Source organism: Lasioglossum baleicum, chromosome 20 (genome assembly GCF_051020765.1).
Source record: "Lasioglossum baleicum chromosome 20, iyLasBale1, whole genome shotgun sequence".
In the NCBI taxonomy this organism is placed as follows: Eukaryota; Metazoa; Arthropoda; class Insecta; order Hymenoptera; family Halictidae; genus Lasioglossum; species Lasioglossum baleicum.
In genome coordinates this window covers 1927089-1948926 of record NC_134948.1, presented here as the reverse complement: position 1 = coordinate 1948926, position 21838 = coordinate 1927089, and the positions used below count along the sequence as shown (strand labels likewise).

Genomic DNA, 21838 nt, shown 5'->3' with positions numbered 1-21838 from the left:
GCCGTCGTAAAACGCTAGGGGCGAGCTGTGACAATCAACCGGAACCGGAAGTTGCGGCGCGTAAAAGCATGCCCGGACGATTACGAATCACTGCGATTCACTGAACGTCTTTGGACCCGCCGAACCAAGCCAATTAAATGTCTTTTTTGTCTTACGTTGGGTGGAAGCTTCGCCACCGTCACAAAAGAGCTGGTCTGCCACGGTTGGATACACGTTTCGCTTCCAGTAAAATGAAAAATTATTTCCAAACGTTGTTCCACGTGATATTAAATCCTTAAAAAAAAATAAAAACCGATTTTTCGACGTTTTTTTTCGCGGACAACTAAGCTAATCTTAAAATTATTACGTTATATTTATTCTGAAAGTCTTGTTATTTTTCATAATACCGTACACATTAGTCACTTCTGATGGTCGGTGGGTTTAGTGTTCATATAATTCAGTTTAACACAGGAAATCTGAGGACATGTGCGCTATCTCGCAGCACCGGAAGTGAATGTAACACGCGTAACAATGTCAGAGGTACGCTCGGTGCAAGGGAATACATTGACGGGGTCGTTTCGGGGCCGCGGCGCGGCGGCGTTGAATCGAACGAAAGTTTTATGTAGTACACGCCAGTATTCGGGCCGATATATAGTCACGATAAGAGTATTTCTCCCCGATAAGAACGCGAGCCTCCCTCCTGTTGCACTGGGCGAGGGTAATAGTCACGTTTCCGATCGAACCCGGCCATATCGATATCTCGCCGCGCCGCGCCGGAATATTTATGCTAGTTCTTTCTAATTCAATAATTCTGCCCCGGCGAACCAGTTCCTTAATTCTTAACGACTCGCCGACGAGGTCGTAGAAATATGCTTCTCCACGGTCGTTTAATCTTTTCGGTGCTTTCAACCGGAAACTTACGATCCCCCTCCCTTCGACCATCAACTGTCCGATCGATTTTAAATGGAAAGCACCGTAATCATGATGAACATTACCTTTCTTACGATATTTCACATCGAAAAGACTGTACGGAGATTATTAAACATTTTTCAGAATTTTAGGAACTCTCAGATATTTTTTCTAACAATTGAGACATTAAGGCTACTTCACTATTTGTCCGCTGGCGTTCATAGCCATTCCCAAATATTTTAATCTCGACATTTCTGACCGATTAATATTCTGCAAATTAACCGGGAACACATATTCAATTGTTATTACGGCTAATACGATTTATAGCTGGTAAAATTACATGCACACAAACCATTCCGTCTGCAAACATACCAATCAACATTTATTTCAAAATAATATCTCGCCAAATAGGGCAATCTATTATTCAAATCTCTCTTCGTTGGTTAAATAGCGAATATCCTATAATACAAATTTTACCCAAGAAATCAATATTTGAACTCGCGTAACTTCGCAAATAAAATTCGCACAACATTCCGGCTGTGCTTATTTTAAAGGGTGGAGTCTCTATCGTTACGCCCTTGAACTCATTTTTTTAAACAATCATTCTCTTTTTGCCAAATTGAGTCGGAAGCCGAGGTTGATTTTTCGAACCTTCACACACTCGAACGATGTTATTCGGTTTAAACATTTTTTTCCCAAATTCGTTCGAATATGACGCTATAGAGGCAAGTTTCCCCTTCACAATGGCGTCTAAAAAATTGCTCCGCGATTTTATCGTACCCTGAATAAAAAGTATACTTTGAAGATTTGCAAAAAAGGATCCGTTCTCGAGATATCGAGAAGCAGCTTCGGCCGGTCCGCGGGGACGCTCTGAAAGTTTCGTTGCGGTCGTAGCAGGGGACTGCGCGCACACGATCGCCGCGGAAAACTTGCAATTTAACGGTCCGTTACTTTTTTATGGGAATATGTCAAAGACAAGATCTTTGTACCTCGTCCGGCCACGGAGTGCTAAGATTTGAAGCGGCGTGTTATGGCTGCTGTTGCGGGCGATGAAGGACGCATTGAATAATGTAGCTCGCCGTGAAGAAACTTCAAGAGCCTCCGAACAACTCTGTTCGAGTCTCTATATCCCTTACAGTTTCCTTTTTACGCAACGCGGTAGTACATTTGATCCTGCACAGAAACTGACGAAACTGGAACGAAATTTCATTCGAATTCCGGTCGGTATTTTTGAAACCCTCCGCAAACTATAATTCGTTAGCTTTCCAGGCGACGACGAGAGGAAGGCGCGGCGTATACACTCTCGAATAAAATCGATATCGTATTCCGATACGTGTTTGAATCTTTAGCTGGAAGACAGAAAGCAACGGAGCGCCTGGTGTTGCCGTTGATTTTTCTCCTTCTGAAATTTTCACGATTTTTTCCTTTCTTTTATTTTATCCGTTCGTTTGTCGACGCTTATGGGCTCCGCGCGCGTATCGGTTTCGGATAAAATTTTCGAAAGAGCCTTTGTGACGCCGGACTTTATATTTTATTTCTTCGGATATTTTGACGACTCTCTCCCACCGCCGCTTGAAAAATGATTAACGCGCCGCCGCGAACTGCGAACGTGCGCTACGGCCCTGAATCATTTATACCAAGAATTAACGCATTGTGCTTGGCTGTTTGTATTTTTGCTTTATTTTTTATTCCTTTGCCGAGGCGGCCGCCGCTGTGGGGCTCCCATTTCCCCGATACTCTACCATCCCCAGCTTTTGCTATCGTATTTTCCACTTTACAATGTGCGCTATCTCCCACACTTTGTTTTGCAACTCCCAGCTGTATAGCGCTCTTTGTCTGTCGTTCATTTTTGCCTCTCTCGCGCGCGCTCTCATGAATCCTATATTTATTTTAGTGCGCCCTACTTTTTAATATCTCCCTTTATATGTTCCCCGATATTTTCAATTTCGTCATTTTCATTCGGCCTGCTTTCTCTCTCTCTCTCTCCCCTCGTGTCACGCCACGACCATCTATTTACAAATGTGTATCGTTTTTCAATATTTATCCTACTTCCGTTGGCCCGCCGGTGCTCCGCCGGCTCTTCTCGCAGACATAGTTGTCCCAACTTGTTAATGCCTGCTCTCATCGGTGCACCAGAATAACAATTATTTGTACTTTCCCGAAAAAACATGATTTTACTGCGTTTTACTTTCATCGATCTGCTTCAAACTTGGTGTATATCTGAAATGAACCCTTCGCTGTAGTTTGGGACAAGTTTTGTTGAAAAATTAGGTTTTGTTCCGATTTTACAGCGTTTTCTGAAAAAGATCCACACTTTCCACTAATTTTTTAATTTTGCTACTACTTATGTCGAAAGGTATATACTGAAGATCCGCACCAAGTTTCAGGTCAATCGGTTGACTGTATCTCGATATGGAAAATCAGATTTTTGACGTCCAATAAACCATCTAAACCGCCCGGTTTTTCCTCGTTCTGCATTCGCATGGAGAATCGACGAGTCGCGCCGCGCCGGCACGTCAAACAACGCTGACAAAGAGGATTATAAGTTGAACGTGTACAGATCCAGAATCCGACCACTTGAAATTTCCCTCGAAAATTGCACGGGAAGTAGAAAACAACGTAACTCGTTATTATCGGATTATCGAATCGTATCGAGTGTGGGTTCAATTTAATGACCACGTCCCTGCCCCGCCACTAGTTCAAGCCGATCACCATTCCGTTCGAATTCGGCTTCGCAATGTTGTCGGTCGATCTGCCGAAATAACGGTGGAATTTCGACGTCGCGTCGGTCTGGTCTGCGGACCGAGGATGCCCGGAGTCCGGTCCGTGAAATTCGAGGAGAATTTTTACATCCACTACCGGCTACGAATATAATTTGGTTAACCAGTGGAAAATTAGTTGGATCGTGACGCGAACGAGACGACACAAAAGGCAGCCTCGTAATTATCAGGATAGCTACCGAAGCAGGGGCGGCGGGCGGGGATGGAGGGGGGCAGGGGGAGCGGTAACTTGTATCCGGTAAATTATTTGACCGTGGAAAATGCGGCTCGGAGAGATTGGGCTCCGAGCAGTCCCCGTTACCCCCGTCTGCGAATTGATTTTGTGGTTCCCGACGTTTTCCGGAATTGGGAAGGATTCTTTTAAGGGAATTGAAAAATCGGGAACGTATACGCGCGCTCTCGATACTACAGAACCAAACCGACTCCTCTGCAATAACCCGCGAACACCGAGAGACTCCCGGAGACTCGAGGAATTATGGAATCGTTTCCGTAGAATCCCATGCACGATTTATAGCTTCCGGTTCGCCGGCCGTTCTACTGTAGAACGCGATATTTTAAGCTTCCTTCAGGATTTTTTAATCGTAAACCCCCGCGAAAGCTATCGCGACCATTGTGCACGCCCCTCTTCTTGTTTCAGCGAAGTTTACAAGTTTTTAGACAAACGAGGAAATTAGATGCGTTCTGGAAGGGGTCGTACACCTGCCTCGATATCTCGACATCCACTGAACCGATCGACTTGAAACTTTGCGTACACCTTCGGTACACCTTCTGACCGATACGATATCAATTTCAAGTCGGCCAGATTTTTTCCAATTTTTTACAATGTAAAACGTAAAAAATGCTGTGGAAAATCGATACCCACACAATCAAAGTGCCGCCATTTCCTTAAAAAAAATTCTGCCGGCTTAAAATTCGTTCTGTATGTACAGGGTGAGTCTCGTAACGTGACGATCTCAAATAACTAGTGTTATTTGTTGTAAAAAAGAAATGTTCAAAGAAATGCTACATGGGTTCTAGGGGGACGTACAGTGTTGCAATATGATTTTTGTTACTACAGAGTTGTCATGGCGCGCCAACTGTCTATTGGCCGACTGTGCCAACTCGCGTCTAGGTCGCGCTGTGATTGGTCCGTGTTTTTCGTTAATAACTCCTAAACAAAGCCGCGTATAACATTTTTTCAAAGGAAACTGTTGCTTCAAATGATCTCAGGAACCTCCCATTTCCGGCTGTTGAAGGAATTTTGGGACACCCTGTATACGCTGTCCGAAATTAGCCATCCGATTTTTTGGTGAAATGAATAATAGAAGAAACTATTTACACGATTACATTCATAGATATATTATTTACTTACAGAAAAACGTAAAGTGTTATGTAGTTCAACAAAAAAACGAACTGCGAAATTTCCATAAAGCCCCACACGTTTTTCAACACCATTCGAATTCCAGCTTTGAAGAAGGTACGCTTCGATGGCCAGCCCTTTGGCACCGTAGGCGAACCGTGTCCCTTCTAAAAGATGAATTCAATACAGTTTCTGACATTTGATTTTATTCCGCGAACCGTGAAAGGGCCAATATTGGATCCGTTGATTCGACGAGGTTGTAAATATTTAATACAGTCCCGGATAGTTCCAGGTCGCGGAAACTAGACCACCGGATTGATCAGCGTGTTTCAAGAGCAGTCGAGTTTCCAAGCGGTGGATAAAATTTCATGTGTGAGAGAGAGAAAGTTGCTTTTTATTTCGTAGGGCGGGGTGGTGGGGGAATGTCAATTAAGGGGAACATGCCGGTACACGGGGAAGTATCGAAGCCACGAATCGACGGTATACACACTGGATAATTTCACCGGGCGGCCGGCGCACCGGCCCGGATACGAGCGGTGCACTTCCGGTCGCTAGATCTCCGGTCAACGAGCAATTTTCCGGCCGATTGGCCGGTGAAACGTCCAACTTCCAGCCAAGTCGATCTTCGACGACAGGAAGAGACACGCTTGTTTACTTCGGGCCGGTTCGGGCCGGAGCTAGACACCAACCCGTTTTCACCGCCCCCCCCCCCATTCTAGCCGCTACATACGCTCCTTAACTCCGTTGAGGAGGAGGCGCGAGGTGTGCGAAGGGGATGGATCATGTCCTCCGTATATTACCGGCGAACTACGTGACGGGAATCCCACGAATCTTCAAGGTGCAACCACCTATGCAGGTCTAGCCAACATGGTCCGCTCAAGTGAAACCTGGAATTCGTCTTTGCCAGCTATGATCGGTCACTTCGAGACCGTGTTCATTCAGGATTCTCATTATATTCGGGACCGTAATCCCCAGAATAACATTATCCATGCAACTAGCATCGCAAACACTCGCAAGACACTATTTGCTAGCGGGTCCCATGGAAATCATCGACACAGATTTCTCCGACACGGTTTTCACCGACACCATTTCATTAATTTTTTATTTATTTATTAATCTTATGCAAAATAAAGAATGTTTGCATTGATTGCAAGACGCAGGAGTCAAATAACAATTTCAGTCTTCTCTTAATGATCTTATTAAGGTGAAACTAATACACCGGTGGTCTTAAATCTTTTTAATACCTCCACTGTCGTAAATTGTACGTACCCATTTTTGCCATAAATGCATAAAATCCGCAGTCTAGTGATCAATCAAGTGGATCTCGAGATATGATATGAAATATCATACCCCAATACGTTAGGCCAGGTCAAGGTAGGGTAAGATTCGGGCCCCTATCTTCAGACTACCCTTCCCAGTAAGAAGTAAACGTCCAGCCATCTGAAAGTCGCTTATCGAGCAGCGATGGTTCGTCCCTGAAGAGGATAGCTCAGCTCCCTGGGTCCCTTTCGCTCGCTAGATCTCTGTCGCTAGGACAAATAACGAAAGCTCGATCAAGAAAGCCGGTGGCAGCAACAAAAGCCTTCAGGCCTGGTGGCCATCCAGCCAGCCAGCCAGCTCCCCCGTCGATTCCCACTTATCGCAGCCCCGTAGCCTCGCTCTCATTCGATTCAATGTTCCCCGCATCAGAAGCGGCGATCAGTGGCGGCTCCGTGGCCGCAGTTACAGCCGTGCAACATCCGGCGGATATCGCGCGCGGCACGCTCCAGAGAGCACGCTGTCTGATGTACTTTCATCACGAAGATAGTTAACCGGGGATAGGAGAGGAAGAAAAGGAGCCGAACGCGGCAGAGGAGAGTGGGCACCGCGGGGAATCGAAGGGACGAAAGAAAAGGATGTCGGTTCTCGGGGGTGGGGTTTGGAAAGGGGTCCAGGTTAGGGGATGAGTGGAGAGAGAGAGAGAGAAAGAGGAGGATTGTGGGGAGTTGCTCGTAAATGGCCCCCGTAGATACGTAGAGGACTGTAGCTCTTCTCCTCTCTGCTCGGTCGTTCGTTCGATCGAACATTTTCGATTCGACGACGGCGAACGACGATCAATTTCGCCGTGCCCGCGGTATTATTTCAAATGCAAGAAAGACCGACAGCGAGGATGACTGTCGGAACTCGATGGGAAATGCTCCGGGAGATTTAGGGAAGGTGAGGGAAGAGGCAAATTGCTTAGTAATTTCGCGAAACTGTCGCCGGCCGCTGCATCCCCGGCTGCCTCGGCAAGAAGTCGAAGATATTGCCGTGTCGTGGGGAGCAGCGCTGCACCTGGGATAACTGAGACCCTAAAAATTCTTCCATGATGGCTGCAGTACTTTGCGAAATGACATCTGCGACATTCTGTACGCAGACGACTGTCTTGAAGGCGAGGTGAGCCGTTCTGGTAAATTGCGTCAGTCCCATTGCGTTAGGCCCAGGTTTGATCAGGTCGTCCGTGGTTTAGGTGGAAGTTGGACTTGCGTTTCCCTTGTTCCAAGTCCCATGGCGCACAGTGGGCCCGATCGAAGAAACACGCGACATGTTTGAATAACTCTTAAACCGCTGAAGATATTGCAATGAAATTTGAACTGAATATATAAAAAGATAATTCCTTCTCAATGATTTGTAACTTAACTCTTTACCTACCGTAAGCCTATTAATAGGATTTTCAACAATTTTGCTGCCTCCAAAAGAAAGCATTGAAATTTTCTTTTACATTGCAATCTTAAATGAAACTATTTGATGACGTTATTGAGGGTGACTTGTCAGTTCATAATGAAAATTGCTGTTGGTACTGAAGGTTCCATTAAAAAGCGTTTAGCCATGTAGCATAGATTTTTGAAAATTATGCAATAATCACCGGTCGGTAATGTGTTAATATATTTCACATTTGTTTAACCGTTTTTATTAATTTCTTTAATTGAATTGTTCTGAAAACAGTTTTATAAATTAATTATTCTATAATGTATTTAATATTTTCGCTGTTTAAAATGCAAACAGATAAAATGTTTAAGCTTTACATTATTGAGAAAAATTTGTTACTGTTGGAAATTGTCTCGGAATTGAAATATAAACAGAAGTAAAAAGTAGAATATTCAGTTAAGTTATTATATATAAGAAAATAAAGTATATATATATATATATATATATATATATGAGATCGATGCGCGTAAACAGTTACAATGTAACTTATGCACTGTCGAAAAGAATTCGTCAAACTCAGCGCAGTCAAAATATCAGAGATGAAAGACTGACTTATTTACTGCAAAATATAAACACATTTCGAGTACCGAAGATCTATTCAACACAGTTCTGTCAGACCTTCAGAGGCTGCGTATTTGACGGATTCAGCGCGTAGTCTTCAGACAATAATATCTTGAAAAATGACTCGAACTAGGAAATAATTTTTGTCACATTACACAGAGGAAGGTTCACTGAAAAGATCCTTGCTTGTTAAAAAGTGGGCCCTTCTGAGACCTGAAAGATAGCGCATGTGAAAGATACAAATTGTTAACGATTATTTTCATTTTTCTCAATATTTTTAAAAAATATGTTTTATATCATAATTGTCAATGAAAGGTATGATTTCTTATCAATAAAGTGTGCATTTTGATGTAGAAGAAAATTCAGGGCAAGAAGTTGATCACAGTTATCAGGACACTTTAAGAATGAACAGCCAAATTATGTAGGGAAAATCTATTGTATTCGATTAATTTCATCATTTTCGTAGTCGGGGGACATTTAGGAATCGATATCAATTGAAACCGGTGAATTCTTCTCGTTCGAAAATTGAATATATAATAATTTTGATGATTTCGGCGCAGGGTTCGAACATTTATAGATGTCTCTTTCAGAATGATCAACACAAGGATCGAAACGTCGAAAAGCATGTTTAATTAATTGCACAGATTTGCTGGTTTTCTAGAAATGATCGAACCCTTCGTCGAAATCATAAAAATTATTATATAATCAATTGAAACCGTATCAAAATTAGAAAGATGATTCTTTCGGAAAATGTCGCGTGCTTCTTCAATCGAAACCCACTCTGCGGAGGGCTGAATCCGCCATCTCCGCTTTATCAAATTTGTGGATATTACCCTCGAAGGTCTGCCCCATTAGGAAACCGACGCGTCCCTACAACAAAGTAGCAGAGCAGTGGGGAAAATGTGCTGGGGTAGTCCCGATAACGCAATAAGTATCTTCCGGGAGGAGCTGCGAGTGGATGGTGGGTGGGCAAAGGGTTGAGTTCGTTACCGTAGATAAACCAAATCACAGGGGGTCGATAAATAGTAGACAAGACGGGGTAAGGGGAACGAGAGGAGGAGGCTAGACGGATGAGTGCCGCGAGGGAAGAATAACCCGTGGAAGAGGCAGGTAAAAAAGGATTAGAGGAGTATGGCATGATTGAAAAGGGGGACACAGTCTATCCGGTGTAAGTACCGCGAAGGGGGGAAGTTGGAAGAAACGGGGGGGGGATAAAGGAGGCTAGTCTCCGTGCTCAGGTGGATAAGGCACCTGTCAAATTGACCGCATATAAGCATGGCTCTTTCATTGAATCGTCTAACGACCGGACATAAATTAGATTGGAGACTCGGCTCGGCTCGCCTTCGTGGAAAAATCACGATCGGTTTCCCTGCATCTCTCGTGTTTTGTAGTGAACGGGCTCGTGAAATGGGCACGACGACGCGACGCAGCCTCTCGTGGCTTCATTGAACACCGAGTCCTTCTGCTTCGTTAAATCCTTGAGCTGACCCGCGTCAGCTACGTTGATAGCATCGAAACGGTCATTAATCATCCCCGGCTCGGCGTTTCCTGAAATCTCATATTTCAAGATTAGGCGGATGTATCAATCGGTAAATCATTCTATTAATTAATTCCGAATTTAAGCCTTCGCGCTATCAAATTATTTATCAGAATACTTTCGGACGCGAGGAAGTGCTGGAACACTGTTGCGAGACCTGGGAAGAAAATGTTTCCAGTTGGAATTTTTGCAACGACCGGTGTTTGCTCTTTAAATCGATAGGGTCTTCGCAGCAGGTATCCCTTCAGGGCTGCAGCGGAATAGCGAAAAGGTGGCGAGAATGGGATTATACCGGTTACATTTGTGCTACCTCAAGAGAGAGAGAGAGAGGGGGGGGAGGAGAGGGTTGGAAATGTACACAAACCCGTAAGAAGCCAGCATCGCGCCCCCGGGAGTGCTAACTCCGTTCGAGCCTTCGCTGGGTACACTCCAGAAAGCCAAATGTAAATGACTACTGCAGCAACTCAATTAATTAAATTGGCTTTTCTTCCGTCATCGCGCCCTGTTTCGTCCGCACCCCCTCCGCTCTGCCAAAGCAATCCAAAATCGAGGCGGCTTAGACGAGTTTTTAGGTCATCTGCACCCCAACTAAACCTTCAAATGGAGAGCGCCGGAAGTGTGCATCGTTAGGCCTCAGCTTTGATCACGTTGGACCTCGTTTGATCCAGGTGACGTCACCGAGTACATAGTCTTTTTCTTTCACTTACAACAAACGGCGTCGAAACAACTCAAATTCATTTTAAGTTTGATCGACAGCAAGATTTGAATAGCCGTGGGACACCGATTACGTTTCCGCCAGCTTATTTTATTCAAGCTTCCGTCAACTGTGCACAGTTTGTTGCCGGGAACGGCGCGCGGTTTTGCGAGCAACTGTATTTTTCTTACGATCTCCTGCGCCATGAAAGCCGACATAAAGTCCCGTGTATTACTTCCCGGTGGCTCGTGAAACAGGGGTCTCGCGATCGGAGAAACGCGGCCGGATTTTCGGGGGTTTATAACTCGACATTCTCATGGACGCGTTCCGCGGATCATCGATACGGCGACGGATCATCGATCGACCGTTTCGCGGAATATTTTCGCGATCGCGCGCCAACGGGCCACGAGTTTCCGAAAAATTCTTACGGTCGATTGATTTTTTATTAACGGCCGACTTTTACCGACCGCCGCATTGTCGGAGCACTGAAATATCGGGAATTCGCGACATCCCCGCGAATCTGTTTCACGAATCTGTGTTTCGGCTCGCTCCTACGGTTTTACGATTCGCCGGGAATCCTCTCGCGTTTTACGATCTAGACGGACGTTCCCGCGAAGCTTGGTGCGGCCCAACTTTTCGACCAGTGCCGCCGCCGATGGTTGATTCACTCTTCACCATTTAGAATATTTCTCTCTCTCTCTCTGTCGAAGATCCCATACAACTTGACTTCTGATCAATTTACCCGATTTCACACCCTTGCACCGAGCCGTCGGACAAGCGAAATAAAATTTCTCTCGGGCGTTTTACCAAAATTACAACCTGAGTGATTGTACTTGTTTGTTCGGCTCGGAGACAGTCGCGGTACGAATTTTTTAGAAACGAACGGAAGGACGTTAATTTTTAGAAATTTCACTGTGTTTCAATGATGTATAGAGAAAGCTGTATAAAAATTTTCGACACGAAATATTCATTTTTCAATCATGGTAATTATCGTGAAGCCTCGGATTTTGGATAGACGAACTTGGGTTCACTCAGGGATTTTTAATAATTAAACGGGCGAATGTAGATTTATACAAATTTTACCACACTTGGACAACACTTTCAGGAACGTGTACAAAAATTTTCGACTTGACAAAATCATTTTTCAACAAACTGTAATTTTTTCTCTGGAACCTCTTTTTGGTAGACTGACTGGATTGATCTACTTTTTTGTCTATTTACGGCGAAGTTGATGTGCCGATTAAAAATTGATGTGGTCAACTTAATGGAGACCCGCGCGTCTCTCCTCTCAGGAAAAGATCGATAATCGACCGGATATAACCTCTCGATAGACCTCTGAAAGATCGTCAAGTGCGGTGAATGTTATGGGTTGGGGGAAGTGAGTTTTTATGAAAACGAGACACGTCTAATAATCGAGCCGGTAAGCCGTAAAAGCTGGCGGCGGCCAACAAAGAGGGAAAGAAAGGAACGGAAAGGGGAAAGGGTCGATGTTGGCCAGACCGGGGGGAAGAAAACAAGGGTAAAGGACCTTAAATCTCCCGGTCGCTTCCGTGGCCGGGGTAGGATTAAGATTTTATTTTATCAGGACGTTTCTTAACGGCTGCGCGTTAACTTTAACGTAATCCTTTTACGACTCGGTCGCTTTTACGACGAATCCGGGCACTCCGAGGCCGCACGTGTACGCGAGTTCATAACGCTCGTTGAAATGTGTGCGAGCGACGTGTGTTTACGTTCGTCTAGGGGCTGGTGGCTCCGCTGATCCCTTCCTCTTTGTATCGGTTGACTAGCCGATCTATGAACCGAAGCGATTTCCTCTCTTATTTCGCCCACCCGAAATCTTCATTTTTATCTACATTTTACTGATAACTCTACTGACGCTGTATTTATTTATTTTTTAACAATTTCCGGTCGAATTTAAGCCACCAAATTCCATTTTTCTGCAACAAACAATATCAGATCAAGTGGTCGGTTCATGCCAGCTAAAAAAGTTGTAAAAAGCAATTTTTTAGTATTGTTTCTCACAATTCCGACCGAATGCATTTCTTCAACTTATTTATTAGACGTCATTTACTAAACAAATTCTTCTAGCGTTACAGAGAAATTGAAGTCGTTTGGTCTATTTATATAAAAGTTATTCTGATTTAAAGTGTGTGGAATCAGTTATGCTCCTTACTGCATGTTTCCTTGTAAAATGATTAAAACAAATGGTGGAATAATATTTTAGCAATGTAGCGGCGCAAGTGTATTATTTTAATACGCATAGGGATTTCGAGTGACTAGAGAAATTTGTATCTTTGTCGTTTATCGCGACGGAGATGAGCAATTTGGACGAACGAGAGAATAATGGAGCCCTTAAGCCGCGAGAGAGAGAGAGGGCATATTACGCGTCACGGTATAATAAATACTCCTGTAATAAAGGCGTAAGTCCAGCAGCCATTTTGAAAAAAGTTGGCTCGTTATGAGGGGATCGTCGGAAATAGAATAGATGCCGGTTTTATTCGTATCGATGGATTAATTTTCTGCGACGTCTTAATGAGTGTTTCACTCCCCTCCTACCCTCTAAATCATCCCTAATAGCCGGAGCGTGCGTTATTTGCCTCGCCAAACACGGGATTCTACGGCCGTTTGACCGTCTCGTAAAACACCATAAAAACTCCAGGTACGAAACAATTAAAAAGATAAAATTCAACTGGCAAAGACAGGGTGATGGCTCTTTTATATTTAATTCATATTTATTCTTGAATATCAATTTTAGAAAGAATCAAGAAATCATTGTATATCATTCTGGCAACATTAAGATTCTTTGGCATCCACAGGGAATTTTTGTAACAATTATAAATCGACCGCGGATTTTTATGCATTTATAGCAAAATTGAGAAGATGAAGTTCAAAATTGTTGAAAAATTTAAAAAATTGAGGATGTCAATATACGATTTCTCCTCCTCAATTTAGTTTCTATATCTTGCAATCGAAGCAGGCCATTCTTATTTTGCATAGGGATACGCAGTTTAATAAATTTCGAATAAAAATGTTCGAAATTGAGCTTCCCAGTACGAAAGGATAGCTTTTAACCTGATTCCGTGCGGGGGATCAGGCAGAGTGTCAGTCACTGTGCAAAGATGTTTCCCGTCGAAGGTTCATTTCGCCGCTGATGTAATTATGGCCGTCGTGTAACGAGAGCCGCCGCTTCTTTTTCAGCAATAATGGCTACGTGTGCCTGATGCTGCACCGAAGGGACGAGCACGTAATAGAGATGCAGCTGTCGGAATGGAGCCAACAACCTGACTACGTGTGCAACTCGAGTACGTTCAACTCCCACTCGAGGCCGTACACGACGTACATTAGTAAGTCAATTACGATCATTTATAAACACTTCGCCGGGCGTGAGTCGTCCGACCTGTTTACACGGCACCTTCCCCTACCCTTACCGCGTCGGTTCAGCAGCGAACGGTGTTTTAAACGCCCTCCCATGAATCGTTCGTTCGACGGCGAACCTAAACGTGTAGGCATGTGAACGAGAGAACGGTGGCTCCCTCATTTTGGAACTGGAAATAATTTAAGGGGCCGTAAGATTCCCGCGGAACACGCCGAGCCGAGTTTGCCGAGCAATGCAAACCCCGCGACAGCTAATGAAATTCCACGGTGTGTACTGGATCTGTCTGAAACGGGGGACCGTGCCCCATAAGTAGACAGCGGATCCTTATGCGAAATAAAATGTTTACAAATCGTTTGCATGGGAATTAAGCTAAATGAAGATTTATTTCTTGTGGAAATATAATTTTAATCGATTGGCAAATGACGTCTCGATATTTTTACATTTTTTGAGTGTTTTTACTGCTTCAAGTTTCACCTACCTAAAATGTAATTCGAACGGAAGGAATCGTCGCTAAAATGTTTATACATCGCTTACATGGAAATTAAGCTAAATGGAGATTTATTTCTTGTGGAAATATAATTTTTTCAACCCTTTGCACTCGAAGCAATTTGAATTCCAAAATCGAGATATTTGTTTAAACTCGGATAATTTTTGTTCTGTGTAATCTTTTTTACATTGTGCACATCAAATTAAACCTGTTTTCTTATATAAAAGTTGAGCTTTTTACAATTTATAGAATACAGACAAACTTAATAATGTTAAAACTGTTTTGAATAATGAAATGGCAATTTTTAGTGGCGCCTTAGACACGCCATTCGAGTGCAAAGGGTTAATCGATTGGTAAATGACGTCTCAATATTGTTACATTTTTAAAATGTTTTTACTGCTTCAAGTTTCACCTACCTAAAATGTAATTCGAACGGAAGGAATCGTCGCGCGACTTTGATCATTTCACGGGATCCTTATCGACCCTTAAGCGAAACGTGTGTAAAATTTTGCGGCGAAAGGACGAACAGTTTCCTCGATTTGGACGTGTTTGAGAGTGTTTGAATGCGCCCGGATAATCTCGTCGACAAATCCCCTCGATTGACCAACGTAAGTGAAACGGATTCGATTTTTTTGGACCGGGGCTACTGCGTCTTGGGTGCAATTTGATTCTCGGGAAACATCAATGTGCCTCCGGAATCGCGTTCCCGAAACCAATTGTGCCGGTCCGACGGCTGTCTCTTGTTTCGATTCCGTCCGTTCGCCCTGGGATTACTGGCAGCGTTCCATTTGGCGGACGTCGACTTTTTCGCTCGTTAAATATTGCATCCGGTTATTGATTATACTAATGGCCATGAAATGCTTTTTAACAATTTATACGTGAAATCATTTAATCGCTTCCGATCCGATAGCCGGGCTCCCATAAGTTATTCATTATTTGAACTGTTGCGACCGGGACAATAAGTTCGTTTCGTTTTCGGGCGCATGGTGAATGGAGAGGAGGCAGGATCTGCGCGAGTTGCCTGTGGGGGTGTTTGCTCCGCCATCAGTTAAGAAAATCCGTGTTCCAGGAACTCGCTGCGCGCGCGAGTGAGAGAGACAGAGAAAGAGAGAGAGAGAGTTTGCTGGAAGCGCCGTCTGGCTAGAAACGGAAACGTCGAGGGGGGGAGGGGTGGTGGAAGGGTGGGGCAACATCGGCGAAACACAGTGAAACGGGAAACGGCGCGGAGCACAAAGAGGAAGTTGCAAATGTCAGAATTTAACAATCGATTCGCGTGGAGCTCCTTTACGATCGCGTAAAGGATCATATGCCGAATCTGTCGTAAACTCTCGGCTCTATAGACCCCGGCAACCGTCCCAACAGTTTCTGTTTAAGCCGATTACATCGATTCCATAACAGCGACGAAGACAGAGCGTCGTTCCGACCGGCTTGGAATTTATCACGACGCCATTCAAATCGCGCTTCCGACGTCTCTGCTGCGCGACCGTCTTCCCTGCCCGAGATTGTCTGCCGGTGTTTGCCGATGTTTGCAAGCCGGCGGGAGCACTTCTTCAAATTCTCAATCAAATATTCCCCGTTCTTCGCGCTGCATCCGAGATTTCGTGAACACTGTTACATCCGCGGCGTTTTCTTTATTTGCAGCGGAAAAGGTTGGCCGCGCGGTGTAGGTGACTAATTGCATCTGCTCTTTCCAGCGTCAGAGCCGACGACCAGGCAGTGTCCGAACCTGGGTCGCTACGAGATAGTGTCGGTGCTGCATTCGCACACGAGCGACAACTCGGAGGACTTATTGGGCGTGGACGGCGATCCGAACATGGCGAACGCGGCCGAGGTTCAGGACGGCACGGTGACATCGACACCTTACCCGGCTCGATGTCGTTACGGCAGTGTTCGCCGATTGGAAATCGGTTGCAAGACACCGGACCGTATGGAGTTCGCCACGTCGTGCAGCGACGAGGCGCCCTCAGGTGAGTGTCTCTCCGTTTCTTGTACACGGTTGGGTCATTCCATGCCAAATCGATCACTTCTTGCAGGCACCATCGTCGATTTTGTTCTAAATGAAATATGTTGTAGTCCATGCGAAATTAGGGGGAGTTTAAGTCATCATTCTGACATTAGAACAAAATCGACGATGGTGCCGGCAAAAAGTGATCGATTTGGCATGGAATGACCCGGTTGCAAATGGTTTCGAAGTCGTCGAGGAGAACGTTGCTCGAATAACCCATTCGAACTTCGATCAGCTCTGTCCATATTAAGAGATTGATCACCCGCAGATGAGCCAGGTGTTGATTACGGGCGAACTAGAAATATTACAATGTAGCGAACGATTAATCTCTTTCCTCGCTTCCTTTCTGGTAAATCGCGAGCATAAAAAATGCCGGACGTTGAACGAGCTGACGAGGGGCCGCCCAAGAACGCTGATAAACTTCGAAACGTGGGTTCCGACGTATGACGGATGTGCGAACCGTCGTCAAGTTCATCCGCCTCACTGTCATGCCCAAACGGATATGCCCTCCCTGTTTAGTTTCAGACAATGGGAGCCTGTCACTGACACCGCCGGTGTCAACGGCAGTTCTTCAAACCTCGTCGAACTTTCTCAAACATGCTCAAATTATCGAATCAGCCCGATAAATCTTTGAATGGTCGACTCGGACGTGATTCTGACCACTAGTAAACCTGGCAGATGGTCCTCTGATGCCAGTTCTTCGACGCGTTACCCGTTCGAAACTAGGAAAAGACGGTTCACGTGTCGCGAACAAATTTTTCGCACTATCCTCGTCGCACCGGTTGGATCGGCCGCGTGCAGACGGAATCAGACAGGGTGCCGAGTGAATCCTTGGAGGGTGGAGCACCTCCGGCAGGAACATCTTATCGGATTACCCGCACCAGGTCGAGTTATCCTCCCATCGAGGGACGCGTCTCTCGCTCCCCATTTACCTTCACCCTCTCTCTCTCCTCTTGCCAGGAAAGTTATCGCAAGTGGCGATAGTTAGTTTGCGGGGAGTCAGCGGCGTGACGGTTGTCGTGGTTCCCTGCTTGCTTATGTGCAAAGTTTGTAGCTTTATTCGGTTGTACGTGTTTATGGCGCGTGCAAAGGCCTTCGCGAATATGCTCGCAGCCGGATAACTGCAAAGTCCTCTTGTTCCGCTTTCTTCGGAAACTACCGAGTCGGCCGACGACTGGATCAGTCCTTCCGCCGTCCAGGTGTGATCTCACTTCCGGAATACCTGCTCTCCGACTATTCGAGCACCTCGGATCTGCTATTCGTTCGATGCGACAACAGAAAATAAGACGTTTCACTAGAAATTGAGCTTCATTAGAATTTCATTTCAAGGACGGATCAGTCCTCCTGCCGTCCAGGTGTGATCTCACTTCCGGAATACCTGCCCTCCGACTATTCGAGCACCGCGGATCTGCTCTATTTGTTCGATGCGACAACAGAAATTTTTATGAGACATTTTATTAGAAATTGTGCTTCATTGGAGTTTCATTTCGCTAAAACATTTGCGAGTGTGGCAGACCTTCGCGGCACATTCGTACAATGAAAGGGAAATTTTCATCGGCAACCGTGGAATGGCGGAATTAATCGAGAGCACTTAGGGCGGCCGGGTTGCGAGCCATGGGCAAAAAATCAATCTATCTAAGGGAAAGGAAATTTCACTGGAGTTGGATTCGCAAGGCGGGTCGAGAGATCAGGGATGCCGGAGATCGGGGATGTACACCAGTCGGAGAGAACGATGCCGGGGCATCAGCCGTATCGCGCGACTCGTAATCCACAAAAACACGAGTGGATCTCCCCGGCTGGGTTAGGCGTTTCGTATCCGGAATTATTTTAGCGGAGAGGAGCGTTGACATAACCGAGGATTTAGGTGCTCGAGCCTCGTGTCTTACGGCTGTCGACAAGGGGATTGCGTTCCGGGCAAGGCTTCTCCCTTCTGTCGGCGAGGAGAACGCGAATTGGTCATTAAGACTTCGTACAAACAGCGATCTTAGCTCCGGCTGCTAGACCGAGAACATCTCGAAACGTCTCGAGCCGGCTTCCCAGCCGTGATCGTTAATCACATCCAGTTCCCGGCCCGGTGTTTGTCTACGCCCGGATTAGAATCCTGCCGAATGTAGCCTCGCCGGCTCTTCTTTCCGAGCTGACGTAATTATTTGATAAGATCTGCCCGATTCGAATTTTCCACCTCGTATCGCGACACACGCCGTGGACCCGTCACGACGGAATCTACACCGTGAGGATCATCTGGCTCAAGGCACTAATTAGTTCGTAGCTCCCACAATTGTTCATCGAGTGGCCTATAAAAATTTGTGATGCTGCATCAAACATGTGTAAATACATATGTAAAATTTCAAATCGCTAGGTTGAATCGTTCTCTTCAAATTAATTCTCAAGTATAGCACCGACAATGTGCGATTTGACTACGGCAACCACCTTCAGTGCATCATCGAAGTTCAAGTTAGTGTAACTTCGTAAAAACTAATCGTACGGCAATGAATCTTGGCTCGTTTCAAAGCTTGAAATCTACGCTTTCGATGCCATCAAGTTAATTTTACGCGAGGACATTTTCCCACTTCACAGCGGGGTGGAAAGTGAAAGTAGCAATTTTCAAAATTTTCGGAACCGAAACGACTCTGAGCAGATAAAAAAATTTTTCTCGCGACTGTACCCACGCTGCGCGTAAAGAGCAAAGTCTGCGCTCTCAAACGACCCCTAAAAAATTGCTGTACGATTTTTCCCCGGCATTTTACGGTACAAAAAAGTGCCACCAGGATCGAAAAACCCGAAAACTCGTCAGCGTGTCAACAATCGCGATTTGTTTTTGATGAAAAGAGACCGGAGGCGCAGGGACGGTCTCGATAGGGGTTGGTCTGGTCCCCGCGCACCCCTATATGCCAAGGGTCAGAAGTAACCGGAGCAGGGTGGCAGCTTTTATGACCATCAGTGCACTCCAATTCTGTTCCTTGGAGGAACAGGCTGCGGAATACGATATTTACGAGGCAGGAACTCGAACGACATCTCCGGAAGCGAGTGAATAAAAGGCAAGCGCATTTCAATTGCGCTATTGCTTTCATTATGTCAGATTTATCGAGCAAGCTTTCCAAGCCGTGGGTCGCTGCGCTGGTCGCCCCGCTTTTCCACGTGCGAAACATATTTCGCTGAAACTATACTCGCCTGCCGCTCCGACCAATTTTTGTTGTTTATTTCCGTTCTGATAGAGCGGAAGAGCCAGAGAGAGAGAGAGAGAGAGAGAAAGTGGGAGGCAGGTCTGTCGCGTTGTAAATTCTCATCTTTCTATCTTGCAGCCTCGATAGGGTATCGAGCCGAGACAACACGCCAGATATCGACGTGTCGAAGCGATTTACGGCTTTCGTTTATTTCGTTCCCGTTCGCGCCTTACTCGAAACGTAGTCGGAGCTTTTTCACTCCGCTTCCTCTCTCCCGCCGTAAGAACCGAGAGAGAGTGTGTGTGTCTACGGGGGTGGGCCGTTTTTCAAGGATTATTTCGAGTGGATCCGAGCGACGAAGAAGTTAATCGCCAGGGGAGATTCTTATCGAGAGAAAGCGCGATTTCTTATGGAATAATTAAAATACTTTTTAAGAGTCCGGACGAGACGAAAAACACCGGTCCCGATGTAATCTCAACGATGTAACCATTCGTCAAATGTAAAAAGGAGAGGGAGCCGCGCTCGTAATTACGCTTCGCAATTAAAAATTGTTAACTTACGGGGGACAATAACTTAATTCCCTTTCATAAACGTTATGCAATTTCTTCTTTACGGCACTCGCTCCAATTGCTCCCGACCGTCGTCGTCGTCGTCCTCGTCGTCCTCCTCGTTCTACTCCTTTTTTCCCCGCTTTGTTCCTCCCCGGGCGCGCTGTAACTCGGTCGTGAAACGACTCTCAAGGCGAAATCGAACACTTAAAATCGTTGCATAGATGATTACCCATTCACCGCTTTCGTTAGCACGATAAACGTCCTCCCGGAATTTTTTCCCCGGGTCCGATAAACTACTCGGAAATTGTACTTTTGCCCTTCGATTCTCGATAATCGGGTCACGTTATCCCGTGACGTAATCCTAGCCTAGATTTCCGTAATTCGTCGGGATACTTGAATCCGAAAGAAAATCGAAAAATACCACGCGATGCTGCAAACATTTTTCACAAAGAAACCGTAACGAACAGTTTAAATACGAACTTCGTCTTCCATGGAAAAAATGAAATTTGATGCTCGACTCCGAGCACTGTCAGGTACCTCGTAAAACAATTTAAACTCGTTCTAATGGAGATTATGTTATACAAAAATATATTCTCTTTCAGGAGAGTTTAAAAAATCATTTTCAGTCAAAAACATTTCCGTAGCTGCCGCAATTTCCTCGCGAAAAAAGGTTAAAGTTGAAAATATGATTTTCTCTTGAAAACTAAATTGATCGAAAACAAAACTTGTATTTCTGGGAGCATGGATTTTGATTCTTACGTTTGCCCGCGAAAGATGTTCGCACAGGTTTCTCGAAATAAAGCGCAGAAACCGGGTAAAGTTGAAAACATGAATTACATATCTCGTGGAGCTGAACGTGCCGGGTGGAAAGCGGTTTTTAAATTCGCGTTCGCCGCGCGAAACTCGAAAACACTCGGCCGCTGGCCGGACTGGAGCACATTAAAAAATTAGCATCAGTCGGGAATAAATGTTTCAGCGACTGGAGAGCAACGGTCGAGCCGGTTGAACGTATTTAAATGAAAAATTGCGACTGTTGAAATTCGTGTCTGGTGTTTAAATATTACGGGAACAGTCTCTCTCCGGTGTGGCGCGTTAGCGTATTTTAATAAGCACTGCTCAGATGACTTGATAAATGTAAACCGAAAAGTTCGTCCCGCGGACTCGTATCTCGGTGCTTCGCGCTTATCATCCGAACTTTCTTTCGACGAGTTATCAAGAAACATAGTTAGCTAAAACTTTAATACCGGCTACACCGAAAAGAAAATATCGCGACCTCGGGCGCAGATTTTTTTACAGGAATTCGCTGGTTTCATGGTTGCACAGTGCACAGCCGATCGCGAATCTAGCTGGACAAAATTGTTCCAGCATTATTTTAAGACTTAAGCCGTAGTTAAGTAGGTCATTGGATTCGTCTTAACAATAGCTACAACAATATGTAATAAAAAATGCTTAGTGACATTTAAAAAATTAATATGATCATTAGACTGCGGATCTTTATGCAAAATAAAGATTGTCTGGATCGATTGCAAGAAATAGAACATAAATTGAATGTTGTTTCTTCCCTTAATGATTTTAATAGAGGAGAAATCATTATAACACCTCTTCGAGTAAATGATCATTGACTCTTACCAACCGTTTCATTACAAAGAAGTTCCATGTTTCGCACTCTTCCGCGAAAATGTGATTTTTGATTTTTGTCCAGCTAGATTCCACTGTGCGCCGGTCTGAA

At 45.0% G+C, this 21838-nt stretch overlaps 1 protein-coding gene across 5 annotated transcripts in view; it reads left to right on the top strand.

The window, feature by feature from the left end:
• LOC143218918 (uncharacterized) overlaps positions 1-21838 on the top strand; it is a 306463-nt gene that overhangs the window by 272503 nt on the left and 12122 nt on the right. For all 5 annotated transcript variants that reach the window (XR_013011185.1, XM_076444540.1, XM_076444542.1 and 2 more), the window contains 2 exons: positions 13725-13870; positions 16084-16356. Coding sequence is in view for 4 of the 5 variants with exons in the window: in XM_076444540.1 (XP_076300655.1) it covers positions 13725-13870; positions 16084-16356 (419 nt within the window). In the remaining variant the exon portion in view is untranslated. The remainder of the gene's footprint in view (positions 1-13724; positions 13871-16083; positions 16357-21838) is intronic.